Source organism: Nilaparvata lugens, chromosome X (assembly GCF_014356525.2).
Source record: "Nilaparvata lugens isolate BPH chromosome X, ASM1435652v1, whole genome shotgun sequence".
In the NCBI taxonomy this organism is placed as follows: Eukaryota; Metazoa; Arthropoda; class Insecta; order Hemiptera; family Delphacidae; genus Nilaparvata; species Nilaparvata lugens.
The window spans coordinates 36716108-36735520 of record NC_052518.1 but is presented as its reverse complement, the minus strand read 5'-3'; the positions used below and the strand labels follow the sequence as shown (position 1 = coordinate 36735520).

At 38.0% G+C, this 19413-nt stretch overlaps 1 protein-coding gene across 1 annotated transcript in view; it reads left to right on the top strand.

Annotated features, from left to right (window-relative positions):
* The window catches only part of LOC120354997 (dynein heavy chain 7, axonemal-like), a 423355-nt gene that overhangs the window by 375177 nt on the left and 28765 nt on the right, over positions 1 to 19413 (top strand). The window contains exons 11-13 of the mRNA XM_039443220.1: positions 8515 to 8748; positions 9385 to 9579; positions 13367 to 13675. Of these exons, the coding sequence (XP_039299154.1) occupies positions 8515 to 8748; positions 9385 to 9579; positions 13367 to 13675 (738 nt within the window). The remainder of the gene's footprint in view (positions 1 to 8514; positions 8749 to 9384; positions 9580 to 13366; positions 13676 to 19413) is intronic.

The following is a 19413-nucleotide window of genomic DNA, read 5'->3' as shown; positions in this document are numbered from 1 at the left end:
CAAAACTCCCTTTTTATCTCACAACAGTCCTCGTTACTTTTGAATTTCAGTCCTCTGAGAATTGAATCATAACGTCGTGATCGAGCTTCGTATCTGTCTAATCGATGCATAATTATTTTGATATTTTTCATTTTCAGACGTTGTACTTCCTCCTTCAGCAATTTGATTTCTTCGGTGATGTTGGATAGTAAGTTTGTTATTCCTAACACATCGTTCTTTGTAGCCAATTCACTAAATTTTTCATCAAAAAACGTTTTAATTGTTAATTCTATATTTTGTATTGAATCGTATTTTTTTTAATCACACCCTTTCTTCGCGGCACGAGAGCTCTCAGGCGAGGAACTCATAGTTCGATCCCGTTTCTCACCTCGCTGTTGCGTTGTAATGAATTTATCCATACGAGCAGTGGTATCTCAACACTTCTTATAAGTTCACACACACGAAACGCACGAAAACTCAAAATCCACGAATTATGAAATGAACTATTAGTTCGACTTGTTCTAACTGTATTTTCCACTAGCCGGCACAGCTTATCGTCTTAGATACGGGAGCACCGATAAATACGTCTGTCTCATTCGACTGTCCTAGCTCAACTCCTGCATATTATATTTATTTGTATGAATAATCATTTAATCGGATATTCACTGAATATAATAGGTCGTGAGGATGAGTATAGAATGACGTATTAGGACGTTATATTTAAAAAAAAATTAATAATACGTTCTTAGTTTGACTAAATTTGTACTTATAAACGATAGTAATGTGTGTGTTTATCCAGTAGGCTACCACAGACTAGTTTACAGTTGAAAATGTATTTAAGTAATCAGACTGGTCCACCAATTTATTCCTCGGAGTGAAATCTTCAACAATAGACCACGAAAATGTCGAAATTCAATAACAATGGGCGACCACTGAAGGGTCACTAGAACTTCTACCTGTTCATCCATTTTTTTCGGCGGCCTCGGCTGGTTTCTTTTACCCTTTTTTGTGATTCTCAGTTCGGATTTAGGAAGGGTAGAACAATTGATGATGCTGTTTTTTGGACTGAATAGGGATGTTATTAGTGCTTTGGATGGATCTCAGAAGGTACCTGGTATCTTTTGTGATCTGTCGATGGCCTTTGACTGTGTAGACCATGATCTTCTCCTGTCCAATATTTGGCACTATGGTGTAAGAGGAGTTGAGTTCATGTGGATTAGATCCTTCTTATCAGGTAGATACCATAGGATACAAGTTGCAACTAATGGAATGGCATTTGAATCATCTTGGATGCAGGTGAAACATGGTATACCTCAGGGCTCTATTCTTGGACCAATGCTATATCTGATTTATGTTAATGACATCTCAAGATTCGTGAACTATGATCTCACTCTCTCTGCTGACAATGCAACTGAACTCATGAGAAGTGAGAGAACAGATTGCCTCATAAGGGAAGCTGAAAACTGTTTGATGGAACTAGATAAATGGTTACCCTCTGTGGGCTGGGGGAGCTTTGAGTCAAACATCGGACTCAAGAATCTGTTGAAGCCAGAATTTCCCACAGTATCCTTGCTTGTCGTAGGAGGCGACTAAAAGGGGCCCCCTTTTCAAAGCCCTTCATCCAAAGCCCTTCTTCTCCTTCTTAGTATGCTTTGGATCTGTTAATTTCCAGAATGGCACTTTTTCCATTGACTGAGCTGTGTGCCATCTTTCTTTCTTACCTTTTTCATCTGTCGGCCTTCCATGCCATTCACTCTTCTCCCTTTCTTTCTTTCTTCCTTTCCCTCTTTCTTGTTTCAGGTCAACCCAAAGTGTTATGTGGACCGTGCTGATGAGTGGATGGTACCAGGCCTTCTATATACGGTGCCACTAACGGTGCCTGCAGGATACCAGGCGCCATCCTGCAGTACATAACCTTGCCTGGACATGCGAGGCTCTGTCTGGGTCGACTGTACTTTCCTAGCTGCTCGTGGGAATCACATGGATGAAGAAAAAATTTCAAAACCAAAACCAAACCCTGAAACAACTCTGGAAGTTGTCTCGACCTCAAACCCATCGGGATCTGCCCCACCAGGGCAGATTCCTTAATCTGAAATGATTGCTTCAGGTACACAGGAGGTACTGTTGCACACCTACATAGAGGCTAACCTTGAGAATGCTTCTACTGATCATGATATGGATGAGGTGAGCTCCATCACACCATCCCAATTGGACGAGGAGGATGAGCTCCTCAAAAGTCCAGAAAAATAAGAACCCTCATAAATGCTTTAGTATGCAATACAGCAACTGAGCGGTTTGTGGGTGAAGAGATCAAATCTCTTTAATGCTCAAAGAAGGGCGGCCATTCAGGCTAAACTTCATGAGAGGGCTGAGGCTATCGACCCTGCAAAGTTTCGCAGGGCCAAAAAGGAAAAAACCTAAGAGATCAGAGTGGGGAGAAACTCCAGGCAAAAACATGGGTCATGAAGCTGGGTCGAGGGTGGCCAAGCGCCCTAGAGGTGAATTGGCGACCCCTCCTGCAGCGGAAGGACCTACTTAAAAGGTCAGGAGTGGAACTCTTGCAGGTTATGAGGACCAAGCCCTGAATCTGGAGACTTCCAATGGAGGAGCCTCTTACAGGGACATTAAATGGCTATTGTCTTAGAAGGCTAAGCTTTCAGCAGAGCAAAGAGAAGTCATTCAAGAAACCATCATAGATGAGCTCCTACCCCTTAAGGATGGATGCATCCCATCGTTTGCAAGCACCTACATGGAAAAGGGGGCCTTGATCATATCCCGCATCAACGATGCTACTAAGCATTGGCTGGAGGCACTCATCCCCAGACTCAAACCGAATAGGGAAACGAAACTCATTGTCACCCTGAGGCAAGAAATCTTGAGGACAGTGAGGGTATTCTTTTGAGCTCATCCATTGCTCCTGAAGAAAACTCCAGAAGAGATCATCAAGATTCTCGACAAGCAGAACCCCACCTTGAAGGTGGAGGAGTGAGTGGAATGTCCTGCCAGCCAAGCCAGACCCGAAAGGTTATGGATTTGTCTGTTTCCTGGATGAGGCCTGCTTTAGTGCTGTCAGGTCAGCCAACTCTAGAGCCAACATAGGACTCTGGCAGGTTTCAATTATCTCAACACCAGTCAAGGATAATGCCCAGGGTCCTCCATATCAATCTCGACCACAGTAAAGCAGCATCTGCTGCTTTTTGCCAGTTTTTCCTCAGAGAGGGATTTGATCTGACACTAATCCAAGAACTATGGCCTCACCGTGGAAGAGTTGCAGGCCTGGGCAATACCAAGGGTAGGTTGATATACTGTACCTCTCTCGAGAATGTCAGAACCTGCATACTTGTGAGAAAGGGTATGGACTGCCTAACTCTTAATGAATTTTGTTCAAGAGATCTTACTGTGATCTCATTAACCTGGCTATGTGGGCAGGAAATGGAGCACAACTGCATGCTCAGCCTACTTGTCCTATGACTCTGGAGATCTTCCTCCATCAAGAGAACTTGAACTCTTGGTGGAGTCATTTTGTGCTGTTGGTTGACAAGTCCTTATAGGTTGTAATGCCAATGTTCACCACAGAACTGGATGGGGGAGCTTAGACACAAACCCACGAGGTGAGGCTCTTCTTCAGTTTCTCATATCCAAGAATCTTTATGTCTGTAATTTTGGAAACTGTCCGATGTTCATTACACAAAATCGGAGTGAGGTTATTGACATTACATTCTGCTCAGAAGGACTCCTAAGGGTCATTGACAACTGGCACGTGTGTCATGAGGCCTCTCTGTCTGATCACAGATATGTCTGTTTCGACATGTGAAGCGAGGGTGGCTCTTCCTGCTATTGGAGTCCAAGGAAAACAGATTGGTCACTCTATTAGTCTGACCTTCTGTTTCAACTTTGGTAACTGGGGAGGGGAGTTACCTGCTTTGCAGACATTGATCAGATTGCTTCTGACCTTCAGAATGAAATTATGAGCTGCTTTCAGGACAGTTGCCCATTGCAGCGGGGAAAGAGTCACACCAATAGTGAGTGGTGGACTGCTGACCTTGAACTCAAAAGGGTGGCTATAAGGAAGCTTCATAACCATTGCAAACGGAGCCGTATTCGGGAGCCATACCGCAGGGCATTCAAAGAATACAGCCTTGCAATCAAGAAAGCTAAAGAAAACTCTTGAAGACAATTTACAAAAGAGGTAAACAGTCTTAGCGCAACAGCAAGACTGCAGCATGTTCCAGCTTCAAGCCCAATTGGCCTCTTGGGAACTCTCAGGTCACCAGGGAGACAATATACCACTGGAATTGATGAGAGTCTCAAACGTCTTCTTGAGAATCACTTTCCAGATTGTACCTTTGAGAGTGACTACTCAGGCAGGTCTGGCAACAGCAAAATGAGCTCATGGCCGAGAGCTGATCGTGGAAGCTGGACTTCAGCCAGGCAAATTGTCACTCTCTCCAAAGTTGAATTGGCCATATTCAAGTTAGGCCCCTTCAAATTTCCTGGGGGGGATGGCATAATACCAGCTATACTGCAGCAAGGACCAGAAGCTCAACTAGTTCTCTTGTGTGAACTTTTTAGAGCAAGTCTGGCCTATGGGTACATCCCTCAAGCCTGGTGCCTCAGTAGAATGGTCTCCATTCCAAAGAAAGGAAGAGCAGACTACTCAACTGCAAAATCATTTTGTCCCATCAATCTCACATCATCCCTCTTAAAGATGCTCGAAAGACTGGTGGAAAGACATCTAAGGAAGGGAGAGCTTTCGGACACCCCCCCCCCACCACAGGAATCAGCATGCTTATCAGCCTGGCAAGTCTTGTGAAACAGCCCTGCATCAGCTTGTGAGCAGGGTGGAGGACAGCCTTGCTGCCAGGGAGATTGCCCTGTGTGCCTTAATGCACATTGATGGCACATTTGTCAATGTCACTTACAAGGCCATGCTCCGAGCGGTCCAGGGGCGTGGTCTTGAGCCTGCCATATGTAGGTTGGTTGGGGCCATGCTCTGCTCCAGGCGGATCATGGCTGATCTTCAAGGTGAGTCAATGGTGATTGTGCCTGCGAGGGGCTGTCTGCAGGGAGGTGTGCTTTCACCTCTTCTGTGGAACCTTGTGGTCGATGGTCTCCTTAATGAACTCACAAGTGAAGGTGTATTTGTACTGGGCTTTGCTGATGACATAGTCCTCATGGTACAGGGAAAGTTCACCAAAATTGTTGCTGACATCATGAATGTCAACCTCAAAACTGTTAATGACTGGTGTCTTGGAGAGGGACTAAGTATAAATCCCTCGAAGACTGCAGTCATTCCATTTTCAAGGAAAAAGAACCTGGAGTCTCTCTCCAGGTTGAAACTTAGACTGCCTGAATTATCAAGTACAGTAAAATATTTAGGGCTGACCATTGACTCACAGCTGACTTGGAAGAATCATTTAAACAATACACTGCATAAAGCTAAATGGGCGCTTATGACAACCAGAAGATTTGCAGGCTCCATGTGGGGGATGTGGCCTCACATAGCTCTCTGGCTGTACAAGGCAGTAATAAGGCCTCAGGTAACTTATAGATCACTATTCTGGTGGACAAAGATGAACCAGGTTACAGCCACAGCCAAACTCACAAGTCTACAAAGGATGGGCACACTTCTAGTCACTGGAGCTTTCAGGAGCAGCCCATCAGCAACTCTTGAAGTTGCTCATGGCTTACTGCTATTGAACATTTTTATCATGGCAGAGGTATGGAAATCAGCCTATCGACTGAAAGTTGCAGGCCAATGGAGAGGAGGCCTGTCTGGGACAGGACACTGCACAATCATCGAAGCTGTTGCTCACAGCCCTGTGCTTGAGATGACGTCAGATGTCATGAGCATGGAGTTGTTTTTATCAAAACTCTCTCTGTTGAATTCTGCTCTAGAGAGGAGTGTAAGTCTGGGGAAGGGCCCTATTCCGAAAGAGGCAGCCTTGTCTGGTACACAGACGGTTCTCTCATTGAAGGAGAATCAGGTTATGGGGTGTACAGTGATCCACCTAGAACACCAGTCCATGCAAGTCTGGGACAACACTGCACCATCTTTCTGGCAGAGATTTGAGGAATCATGGATTGTGCCAACATAGGCATTGCCTGGCGCTACTGCAATTGAAACTTCAAGTATATGTTGATAGTAATCCTGTCAGACTGCCAGGCAGCCCTCAAGGCTCTTAATTCCGATGAAATCAGATCCTAATTGGTGTGGGAGTGCCACAAAATGCTCAGCAGGCTTGCAACGCTCAACTCTGTGCATCTTGATTGGGTACCTGGCCATGTAGGCATAGGAGGTAATGAGCGTGCAGATGAGCTTGCTAAGTGGGGTTCTAGTATGCCATTCCTTGGCCCAGAGCTGGGCTGTGGCATAAGTAAAACAACGGCCTTCCACACAATAAATGAATGGTCCAGGGACTTACACCACCAGCAATGGCAGGTTCACCCTGGTCAAGCACTTGGCAGAAGACTGCTGGCAGACGCAAGCCCTGTCTTCACCAGGTGGCTGGTGAGTCTGGCTAGAGGTCAGGTAAAGCAGTTGATTGCCCTGATAACTGGAAATGGCCACTTCATGAAACATCTCCACACAATTGGACACAGAAATGGAAGCCAGATGTGTAGGCTTTGTAATCAGTCTGAAGAGACTGCTAAGCATATCATACTGAATTGTAAAAGTCTTGGAGTTAGAAGAAGGGCTCTGTTTGGCTATAAGCAACCAGGTGAGGGATGGGATGTTGGTATAGGGGAGAAACTCCTGGATCTTGTAAAGGACATGAGAGTTGGTTTGCCCAACAAACATATTTTTGGGACACACAATAACCTTCGGTTGATGTGTGAGGCTCTTTGAATCCGTCCCTTCAAAACATAAACATGAACATAAACATAAATTAATGGTTGTGCTATAATGAATTTGTACTCCAGCAAAACAAAGTTAGTTCCTTTCCATGTTAGAGCTGCTCAAGGAAACTTCAATGTGTGGCTGGACTCAGATACCTCTCTTCAACAGGTAGATGCTGCAACTTTTTTGGAATTATGCTTGGATTTTATGTGAAAAGTGATATGAAGTGGAAAACACACTCTTTTGAACTTTTAAAGAAACTGAGTAGAGCTACATCTGCTATTAAAATGATGTCCAGGGTTGTTGACACCAGGACAGCTATAATATATCTGTTAAATCATTCCTATTTTGTATCCCGCCTCCGTTTTGGTATAATTTTTTGGGGCAAGACAACAGAGTTTAAGGCAGTTTCCAGATCTCGAAAGAGAGCTTTGAAAATAATTCTTGGTCTTTCTAATAGATGTTTCTGTAGACCCTCATTTGGAATACAACCTTCTTACTGCACCGGCTATTCATATATTAGAACTGGTTTTTTTTGTTTCTAGGAATAGAAATCTTCCTGGTCAGGGATGAGTGACTCATGTATGATACACGTTTTAGAGGCCTTATCTACTCAAATCATAGACTCACATTACTTGAGAAAGGCCCATATTACATGGGGATAGAGAAATTCAATGCTTTGCCAAACAGAATTCAAGACAGTACTACCCATGATTGTTGAAAAAAGCCTTCAATATAGTCTCTTGAATATTTTCCCATATGAAATTCAGGATGTTTTTGGAAAAATCTTCACTGAAACTTAATGCCATACATATCATAATATGTATCATGTAATATGTATTATACATACATGTATTCATTCATTCTTCCTTTTTTCCATTGATTTGATGTTTCATCCATCACTGGAGCTTTGCTCTATCAAGTGATTCCATGTGAAAATTGTGTAATAAATAAATAAATTGTCATGCAATGGTTCTTGTGGTTGAATTGTGCAATTTTGGAACAAACATTGCTGACACATGTTTCATGCCCAAAATATCCAGAATAATCCACGGCATGAGTCAACTAATATGCTCAGATCTTCTGCAACTTCTCTGATAGTGATTCGATGATTTTCCAAAAGAATTCTGTCCACTACTTTCAAGGTCTCCATCTGTTTTTGTAGTGCTGGGGCAGTCCATAGCTGGGTTTTTCATTGGTATCTTTTCAGCCATCTTGGAAGTGCTTGTACCACTTATAAACTTTTTTTTACTAAGAGTGAACTCACTGTATGCCACTGTCATCATTTCAAGTGTTTTAGAGCACTATCTTTCCACAAAATTTGATGCACATTCTCTGATCCACATTTTATAGAAGAAGCATCGCCGAGCACTCCAAAATACATCTGACCTTTGCAACTGTCAAAGATAAAGTAAACATGCTATTTCATTTAAGACATGAAACATATGCTCAGGACATGTGTAATAATGCTACAAAATAGAGAAATCGGAATTCAAATATGCATTGCCCGCTAAATTCAAAAAGTCACCTTACTTTTTGAATACACCTTGTATACTATACACTCAGATTGTTTCTATTTAACATAGACCACATTACAGTACTGTACTACCAGGTTTGAACAGTACTGATATTTCTAATAAAATGATTGAACCAATAGTTATTCTCTTTAGAAATTGGTGTTGTTTGTTTTACAGATGTATTTGAATGACTCTAAATCGGTACCTTATGAAGCTATATTATACCTGACTGGTGAATGCAGCTATGGCGGCCAGGTTTCTGATGATTGGGATCAACGCACTTTAAACACTCTGCTTACGAAATATATCAATCCAAATATGATAGAACCGGAAAAGTACAGAATGCTTGCACAATCTGATTACATCATACCTATAAAGTATGAGTTCAGCTCCTACATTGGTATAGTGCAGGTATTGGCATCAATTTTTTAATACACATTATAAAATATGTTTCTATCTCACAGAAAGATAAGTGAAATACAACAATAGTAGTACAGACGAAATAGTATATTGTAATTCAATTGATTATGCACAGTAAAAATTGGAGAACATAATGGAATGAACTTCATATTATACATAATAGAACAGATCAACTTTGGAAAACAAAAATGGGATAGATGAACTTGATTGATAAATGAAAATATTGTTTCTTCTGTTCTCATGGATAAGAATAAGGTAATTGTCATAGCAATTCAATTTAATTCTTTCACCATATTTAAAATTGTATCTACTATTCACTTATTCCTCTGTAAAAAAAATTTCTACCAACAAAAAATTTATTCCTTTTTTCCTGTCAGTAGGAGCTCAATAAACTATTATTCTCATCAAATATATTTTAAATAGACTTTGAAGATTTATAATAAGAACTGCATGACAGTTTTTCAGGATTTGTACATAGAATGATGATTATTGAGTACTGTGAAAAGTAATGATGTTTTATGGTGGTTGACTCAATCCAATAAAATTTTCTTTCAACGGCACTAGTGTAAGGGCATTAAGTTTGAGTGTATACAAAGAAATTTAGTCATTATGTATTGTCAATTGCAGGGTCTTCCTAATAATCCTCCAAATGATGTATTTGGTCTCCATTCGAATGCTTCCATTTCTCAAAATCTCCATAGTACAAAGTATCTATTGAATGCTGTACTCTCTGTGCAGCCTGAGTTCATTGCAATTAAACAAGAAACTGAAAAAATTGATGAAATGCACATCTCTTCCATCATTTACGATATTTTGAGCAAGGTAACATGTCAGCTGCTATATTGATAATTCAAAGATGGAAATATATTATTCAATAAAATTATTTTGAATTCACTTCATCTATTTCAAACATATTCAAAATATGATATGTATTATTTGAACTCTATGATGAGAAATTATTGAATGCTTATAGTAGATGAGAATGATGATGATGATGATAATAATAATTATAATAATAATAATAACAATAATAATATCAATTAAGATAGGAGTAAGTATATTGATGAATATATTTCATTAAATTACACATATGAACAATGAATATTTTCATCCCATTAGAATTTATTTTATAACTAGTAGGTAACTTGTGATCAGCAAGAGTCTATTTTGAAACTTGACAAACTGAAAACTTGACATAATGAAATCTTGAAAAATTAAAAATAGGCCTATAACCATCATCAGTTAATTATGAATATATATGCAAAACTTCAAGGTTATCAGTTCAGTAGTTTAGACGTGATGATGCTTCAAAAATAATTCTTCTATCCCATATGTGTACAAGCCAGTTCTTCCCTTAATAATAGTATAGATGATTGAAAAAGTATGTAGACAAAATTGTAAAAACAGAGAAAGGCAGAGCTGAAAATAATACCGATAATTGTGTACTACAGTAAAATATATTATAAAGTATCGATTGAATGAATATAGCTGATACTCAATAATATTAAAATAGTCTGTTAACTGGCACATGTTGTCCCAGAACTTACAATATTATACTACTGTCATGATCTTCTTGTTCTTCTTCTTCTTTCTATCAACTCTCTTACCGCTACAGAGTAGCAATTACTTTTGAAAATCCTGCTTTGAAGTAGTGGTGTATTTTCCCAGGCACATTGTTGGATATTGATTACAAACTCCTGGACTTAACTTTCAAGTTCATCCATAGTTTGCAGAGATGTGTTCAAGTCTATTCCAGAGTCTATCATTTTTTTAAAGTTTCCAAGTCTGTCTACCTGTTGATGTGTCTAGGTGGTATTTCTTTTTTAACAGCTGCACTGTGCATTGTCAAAACTATTGGCGAATGGTCAGAGTTGAGATCAAATTATTCTCCAACTTCAACACAGTTTGGTGAAATATTTTTTGTGATGAAAAAGATCTATCAGGTCTGGAATTTTTGTTTTGTCTGTTGGCCAGTGAGTTGATTTTCTTGTTAAGTAAACATAGCAGTGGTATTCATTAACAGCCAGTAATAGCTCCTTTCCCTTAGTTGTGGTCAGTCGGAGCCCCCTCTGTGTTTTCTTTGAATTGAAGTCTCCTCTGATGATGAATTTCCCTGTGAAGTTGCTTAGGAAATTGATGTATTCTATCTTCTCCAATTCAAATAAATCGTGGTGGATAGTAGACGACTCCAATTATTGTGATTTGTGATCGTGCCAGATGGTCTATCGAAAAGTTTGACTATGATTGAAATCGACTGGACTCCTGCAACTCTATCTTCTTGAATTCGTGACGGTTCAGCTCTTCTCTTAAATAACCGTACTTCCTCCTCAAGCGTTAATATTGAGATGTATGACATGGTACGCTTTGTACTCTCTAATTCTAAAGTAGAATTCTTTGGTGGAATGAGACAGGCATCTATTATATGCTCAATTAGAATTGCTAATAGATCATCTTTGTGCTATAATAATCCATTTGCATTCCAAGTCATAATTATAAATATATTTTCCATGCTCCTTATAAATGACTTCTGGAACTGGAATGTTTTCCAGTTTTTCTAACCTACTCAAAATTGATTTTTCGAGGTCTTATTGCACAACTAGTTTCTCAAGAATCAATTTAAGTTGAGTTGTAATGCTCAGTTCCAAATCTTTAGTTTAATTGGAATCTTGAAGACTTGCATTTTCGTTATTGTTGATAGGTACATCATTTCTCAGCTTATCAGCATAACTCTGGCTGCTTAAATCTACTGTCATTCATTACAGCTCTCTGTGGCACAATAGGATCGTCTCTTTTGTTGACTTTCGAAGTAGATTTTATTGCTTTTTCTTATTTTGATGTACCTGCAACTTTTGTGCTACAACACATCCTCTATAATTGGCAGGGTGCTCTATCGCACAATTGTAGCATTCAGGCTTGACTTCTTTACTCTTAGTACAGTTGATAGTGATGTGGGGACCAGCACATTTCACGCACCTAGGCTCCTTCTGGCAGTATTTTTTAATGTGTCCCCAGCTATGACAATCTTTACATTGCTGCCAAAATTTCAATTTTTCCAGGGAGACTACTTCAACCTTCATAATAACCCATAATTACACATATTTCATGAATTCTATTTATGCTCTCTGTGTTTTCAAAATTTGACATGAATATTGGGAGTGGCTCTTTTGTTTTCCATTGAAGAATGTTTACCACGTCCAAAATTTTCAATCCTTTTCCCTGAAGTTCCTCTTCCATTTCCTGTGGATTGCAAGTGCTGTGCAACTTCTTCATGATTACTCTAATGGGTCTCGTTTGCTTGTTTTCAAACGAAGACCGATTCATTTTTTTGTCATTCAGCAATGATGTAGCTAGTCTATAATTATCCTCAGAATCAACGTTGAGTTTCGAGCCACTTTTATTCAATAGGGTGATTTTAGAAGTCTTTCATTTTCTATTCAAATACTTGATAGTCTTGGATGTTGTAGAGTATGATTGCAGGAGGTCTCTTTACATGTTTGTGGATAATAGAGAGAACTATTAAAGATGGTAGTCATGTCTGTAAGTGCTTGACATCGTGAGTAATAGGTTCTACTATACAGTATTACCATAGAGAAACAATAGCATGTTATCATAAATGATGCATACCATGGGATATATACTTATATTGTTTCTCTATTATATTACATACTTGAAATTCATACTACTACCTATGTTGTGATAAAGCCGATCATAGTGAGTTACCGTGAATGAATGCTACTGAATAACCTGTTAGTGGAGCCCAAGTAGTATGACCTCGGGGAGTCTGTGACAAGGTCAAAGGTCAAGGTCACCTAGCCTTACCCAATCCTATCCCAACCTAACCTATCCTATTCCAACCTAACTTAGCCCCCCCCCCTGTTTAGTGTCCCTGAGTGTACACTTAGTGACCACTGGGTGTACACTGGGTGCCCCTGAGTGTAGACTGGGTGACCACTAGTGACCACTGAGTGACTACTGAGTGTACACTGGGTGCGACTGAGTGACCACTAAGTGTATACTGGGTGATCACTAGTAACCACTGAGTGCACATGCACACTGGGTGACCACTAGTGACCACAGAGTGTAAACTAGGTACTACTAAGTGAACACTGAGTGACCACTGGGTGACCAGTGGTCATCTTAACACTCTAACCGAAACATGGTCAGAACTGACCTAAACCGAAATATCTGGTCTCACAGACCGGGTCTTGCTTAAAGTGTTATATTTGATATATTTTCTACTAAATATGAATTTAAATATTTTTCATTTGTAAATTTCAATTATGGTGAATTATAATATGAATTTCAGTTACAAATTAAGTGATGGGAGAATAGAAGAAAAATTTGGAAACATTGATATGTAATAGATGTATAATGTTGGATCTAAGAAAACACTCAATTTTTAATTGTTAATAATTTATTAATTTTTTTAAATGGATTTTAATATTTTTCATATCTTATTCATTGACTTTCTTAGGTTGGAATAGGATAGGTTAAGTTAGGTTAGGTTGAGAGAGGCTAGGTTACCTTGACCTTTGACCTTGTCCCAGGCTCCTCAAAATATTCCTACTTGCTCATATTGTATGTAAATTGATAAATGTTCTGTTTCCAGCTTCCTGGAACGTTTGATATCTGTTCAGTAACAAACAAACAGAATCTTTGCAACAAAAATGTCATGAATATTGTCCTCATTCAAGAAATGCGAAGATTCAATACACTGCTGGAAACCATTAGATCATCAATTGAAGACTTAAGGAGTGCCATAGAAGGGCTCAATGTATTTACTCCACATCTTCATACATTAACAAATTATATTTTAAACAATCATTTTCCAAGGACTTGGATGGATATTTCCTATCCTAGTCGAAAGAACCTATCAAGTTACATCTGCGATCTTGTGAAAAGAGTAGAGGTTTTAAAGGTAAATTAATTATTTTCATTTCAAGCTTTGAAGTGACAAATTCACAGAATATCAGAAAATGAACTTGGTTGATTAATGTTACAATATTGTCTAAATGGCCTGATTAAACTATTCCTTTCTTGTTGAATAACATACAGAGAGTGTCCCACCAAGGTTGTGACAGCTGTTGACCATACATTCTATACAACATTTCTGACAAAATAGGCTCAATATACTTTTTCCCTATCGACCTTAGTTTTTGAGATACATAGATTTTTCGATATTTTCAGAATATGCCTACTTCCGGTCATTAAATACTCAATAACTCAAAAACAACTGGTCGAATTTCAATTTCTAGGGTATTTTTCGGAAGAGAAAAACATTTCAAACAAGATTTATGTGATTTCATTTGTTGTCAGGTATTTTGTAGTTTTTTATTAGGGCTTAAACTTGAAAAATGCTATTCTTTAGATTCAAAGTCAAATTTCAAACAGTTTTTTTTTCGATTCTCCTCTGGGAAATTATAGTGGTTTCGATATTTCAAAAACTTCTCCATTTCATGAGCTTCCATATGAGTATAAATTCGAAAAGGTGGGTCCCGTGATAAAGTGTTAAAGACTGCTAATACCTGGAATATCTGGAACACCTTCCAAATGCGGAAATCACAAACAGTTCAAGCATGCTGTCTGTGGTGATCCTAAGGGTAGAATCACCTGATTTCTTTCTGACAATAATCACAAGTTTCAATCAACATTTCAACATTCTACAATGATATGACTTTTTCAATAACTTGCATTATTTCCTGTACCATGAATCCTGAATGAAATAACAATAAGTGTATGTTCCAGCCCATTTTCAGTATAGTTATCAGTGTGCTTTCCAGTTAATTGGCATGATATGTATCAGCTTCAGCTAGTAGAGAAGTGTTCAAGTTCATTATCATGAGATTTACCTTGATTGAGTACTTGAACATGTTATTGGTGTATGGAGAGTGTGGATGCAATTCAAGAGAGGCAGAGAGAGTATACAGGAGACGTTTTCCTGACCGAAAACACCCATATCATAACACGTTTTTAAGATTGACCGATCTGATGTCAAAATAGTAAGGGTCTAGGATCAGTTTCAAGGTACGAGAGGCCCATCTCAATTTCTGAAGCTTTTAAGAATCTTATTCTATAGACAGTATTTCGAACAGAATCCTCGATCCAACATCCGGCAGGCAACTAAGATGTTGGATTTTTCATGAATGATAGTTGAAAGAATATTGAAGAGGAATAGCTTCCAATCATTTCATGATACCCCAGTTTGAGAGTTGAATGATCCTGATACTGTTTCAAGGATGAAGTTTTGCTGTTGGATTTTAGCACAAGATTGTGTTTTATACATTTCATGGACAGAACACAGATGAAAGTACGTTCACAAGAACCTTTCATTTTCCCTTCAAGAAGAACTGTAAAGTTTTTATCGACTTTCTGGCAAATGAGCTTCACGAATTGATCGAATACGTGCCTCTCAATTTGAGGCAGAATATGTGGCTCCAGTTGGATTTCTGTCTGTCTCATTATGCTAGAAATGTCCGTGGGTGGCTTGATAACAATTATGCTGGGTGGTGGACCCGTAAGTTATATTGGCCAAGGTGGACCCGTAAGTTGGCCATCACGCTCACCTGATCTTACTCCAATAAACTTTTCCTTTTGAGGGTAAGTGAAAAGTAAAGTCTACAGTGAACCTGTAGAGACCAGTGAGGAACTGATTCTCAGAATTCGATTGACGTTTAAAGTAATGAAGACACGGCCCATGGAAGTGAGACGGGCAACTCGAGGCTTGAACGGCAGCAGAAATTGCATAAACAGTAATTTAGGCTATTTTGAATTCCTGTAAGCAGTGAGCATGATACGTAACTTGATTACCATCTGAATGATTGCCATCTATTTTTTTTTAATTCTGTCATCCATCTACTTCGAATTATTCTATGAATTTATTATTATTATAAAATTATTATCCTATGAATAAATTTTTTGCATCTTGTAAAAGTGTATGATTAATATTTTATATAGGATTCAGGCTATATGCTACAGAAAATGATGCAATAATCAGGTGATTTCACGCTTGATGCATGCTGTTTGTGAATTTCCTCATTTCAAAGATGTTCATTCCAGACATTAGCAGTTTTGAACACTTTATCATGGAACTTACCTTTTCGAATTTATACTCATCCAGAAGCTTATGAAATGAAGAAGTTTCTGAAATATTGAAACCACTATAATTTCCCGGAGAAAAATCGAGAAAAAACTATTTAAAATTTGACTTTGAATTTGAAGAATAGCATTTTTCCAAGTTTAAGCCCTAATAAAAAACTACTGAATATCTAAAATCAAATGAAATCACATTAATCTTGTTTTTAATGTTTTTCTCTTTCCAAAAAAACCCTTGGAATTGAAATTCAACCGGTAGTTTCCGAGTTATTGAGTATCTAATGACCAGAAGTAGGCATATTCTGAAAATATCGAGAAATTCATGTATCTAAAAATTTAAGGTCGATAAGAAAAAAGTTTACAGAACATTATTTGTCAGAAATATCGAGTAGAATCTATGGTCAACGGCTGTTACAACCTTGGTGGGACACCCTGTTTATTCAAATAAAAGATTATTTCTGTTCCTTGTACAATTGCATGCATACAGTCACATAATGTAAACACTATTATGAATTAATCAATAGTACAAAAGAACTAGAAGCTCACGAGACTATCGTCTGATCGTGAGCTTGTACAGTATTAAGAAGAAGAAAAAATAAAAAACATTCAATCACAAAAGGGTAGTAATAATAGTATGATGAAGATAAAGATAAAAATAAGCGAGGATAGTACTAAATTATCATGAAAGAACGTATGAAAATAGAAAAAAAACTCACAAAATGGTGAGTTGGAGAAAAATAAGTTTTCGGGAATCATATTAGAGAGTTTCCCACATCTGTGGGGAAGCTGCATCCTACAAACTATCAAACTAGTGCCAGTTAAATTGGCTGTTCTATGTGTTTGTTGTGTATTGTAAGGTGTGATATGGGTGATGAAATGATTCTTATTTTTGTTCAAATGGAATACCTGGTTTTCTCAAGTAGAGCTGTTCGATTGATAGAATATTTGATTCTTAGAAAAGCGTTTTAGCCCGGTAAAGCCTTGGTTTGTTCAGCGCATCCTTTATAATAAAATATGCTTTTGAATGCTGAAAACTTTATTGATATGATGGTCAGCTGCACCACCCCATACTCTCATCCCATATTGAAGCACAGACTGAGCATTTAAGCAAAGTAGGTAATTCTAGCAAGCTGTGGTAATTTTAGAAGGCTCAATTTATAAAATTTATTTGTTGAATATTTTGTTTTGGAACAAATAGATTGTATCTGGTCGTCCCATCTCAAATGCCGATGATCAACTACTACTCCTAGATATATTTGACAGATGGGAGGGCTAAGGTAGGGCAGTTACAACACAGAACATGTAGTCCCATTATATCTTAGTTATTCGTGTGGATTTTTATAGATAGCATATATTGTATTGGTTGAGTTGCAGCGTTTCATATAAACACCACGAAACAATATTTTTCATGGTTTCAAGACAAGATTTGATAGTCAATCCAAGATTTAACCTCTAAAATACCTTTTTCGGCAAAAACCCTGGCTTTCTCCCAATTCTCACCAGAAAAATCAATGTAGTAGTATCGTCCGCAAATGAGATCGTATTACCATTTACCAAGTTAAGGATAAGGATAATTGATATATGATGAATAAGACCGTCGAGAGAATGGTTCCTTTAGGTAGACCCAGTGAGGATAGAATGTGAGATTCTATACTCTCTGACATTACAGAATCATATACTCTATGACATTTACTCTATCTCATTCTATACTCTCTGACATTACTTTTCATATACAAGTACCGCTCACATTCTGTACTCTCTTGGTAGACCATAATCGGTAACAGACTCAATACCAGTTTTATTTTCATTCGATAACAAAATTATTGTGATCGACCTTCAAGACTTCTTGAAAATAGTTGAAAGGGAGACATCAAATCCCAATGTTATTGAGTTTCTCTAATAGTTTAGTGTGTTCAATACAGAATTGAACGCTTTTTTCAGGTCGATGAATATTGCAATAAATTTTATATTTTACTAAAATTCTGTCAATATATTTACCAAAAAAGAGATTGCATTCTTTGTGTTTTTTCTTCTTGGAAGCCATATTGATTTGCATAATTCACTTTTATCATATCCAAGTACTGCTCAAGCCTCTTTTTTAAAATATTTTTCATGATCTTTGAAAAACCACTAAGTAAGCTTATTGAACGATAATTATTTGGAGTTCTAGCATCCCCTGATTTATGCAAAGCTACTGTATGTTTCTGGCAACTTTGAACTCTTCTGGGAAAACTCCTTCTTCAAAACACTTGTTGATTATGAATCTAAGAGGTTTGGCAATATATTCAGCTATTCTTTTGAGATAATTGTTATTAATACTATGATTACTAGTTGATGAGCTAGATTAAAGTTATTTTATTGTTAGAATAATTTATTCTCCATTAGTGGGGAATAGGAAAAATGAATTTCAAAAACCTTCTTTAAAGCATGACAATGTTGACGTGTTGGAGGGAGACTGTGGCGGAAAATGACTAAAAACCATGTTTTTCACGTTTTTCTCGATAACGGCTCAAACGATTCTCTCCAAATTTATACCATGAATAGCTAATCATAAACTCTATCAACTGACATGAGTCTCATTTTCGAGAAAATTGCAGGAGCTCCGTAATACTCTTGTTAAAAATAGACTTTGTTGAATTTCTATCACGATTTTCTCAAAAATGACGACCGATTCTTTTCAAATTCATACCATGTATAGTTATTCATCAGCTTTATCAACTGGCATGAGTCTCCTACCTGGGAACTAACAGGGAGTCCACCTCACCCTTGAGAAATGGACCTTGTAACCTCCATCTTATGCATGAGTTAGGTAGGTATAGGTAGAGCAGTTTATTCATAAGAGCACAGTCATATTCGAGATATTTTACCTGTAGAACTGGTGTTTTGACTACTTTTTAGAAATCATCCAATTTCACAATTAACACAGAGAAAATGTTCTTTGAAACCAATATATATGATAGTAAACCCAGCTGTTACATCAGCTTCACTATCCCTATCATTATAATTTGTTGATTTTACAAAAATAAACAGTTCAGCGTTAGAACCAAAACGAACCACATTACTTAACTGGTGCCAAAACCCTATTTGTTCAATTTGTTCGTTTTTGTTTAAATTTATTTCTTTTTGTTCAACTTTGTTTCTATTATTTGTTCGGTTTTTGGCTTCGTTACTTCCTTTTACTATGGCTGATGATGAAACTCTTCACTTAGCCTTTATGAATGTGCGATGTTTGATGGACATGGTCAATTCAACTCATCAATTCACAGGTGAGGTATAAGAACTTTCTTTGTTCTTTGTCCCATTCACAAAGAATACAAAAGAATTTTGATGATTTGACAACGAATAATTTACACTCTTACTTTCTCTCGAGAATCGATACCTCAGTGTTGATAGAAATAGGAGTTTCATTCATGTCCACTTGGGAAGATGTAAAAAAGGCGTTGAAAGAGCGGTATGCTGGTGCTCGGACTCCAGTAGCAGCGAGTATGTTGAAACTGCTACAATTAAGTCCGGATTCAGGAGAATCAATTTTTGATTTCACCAAACGTATGGCACAATCATCAA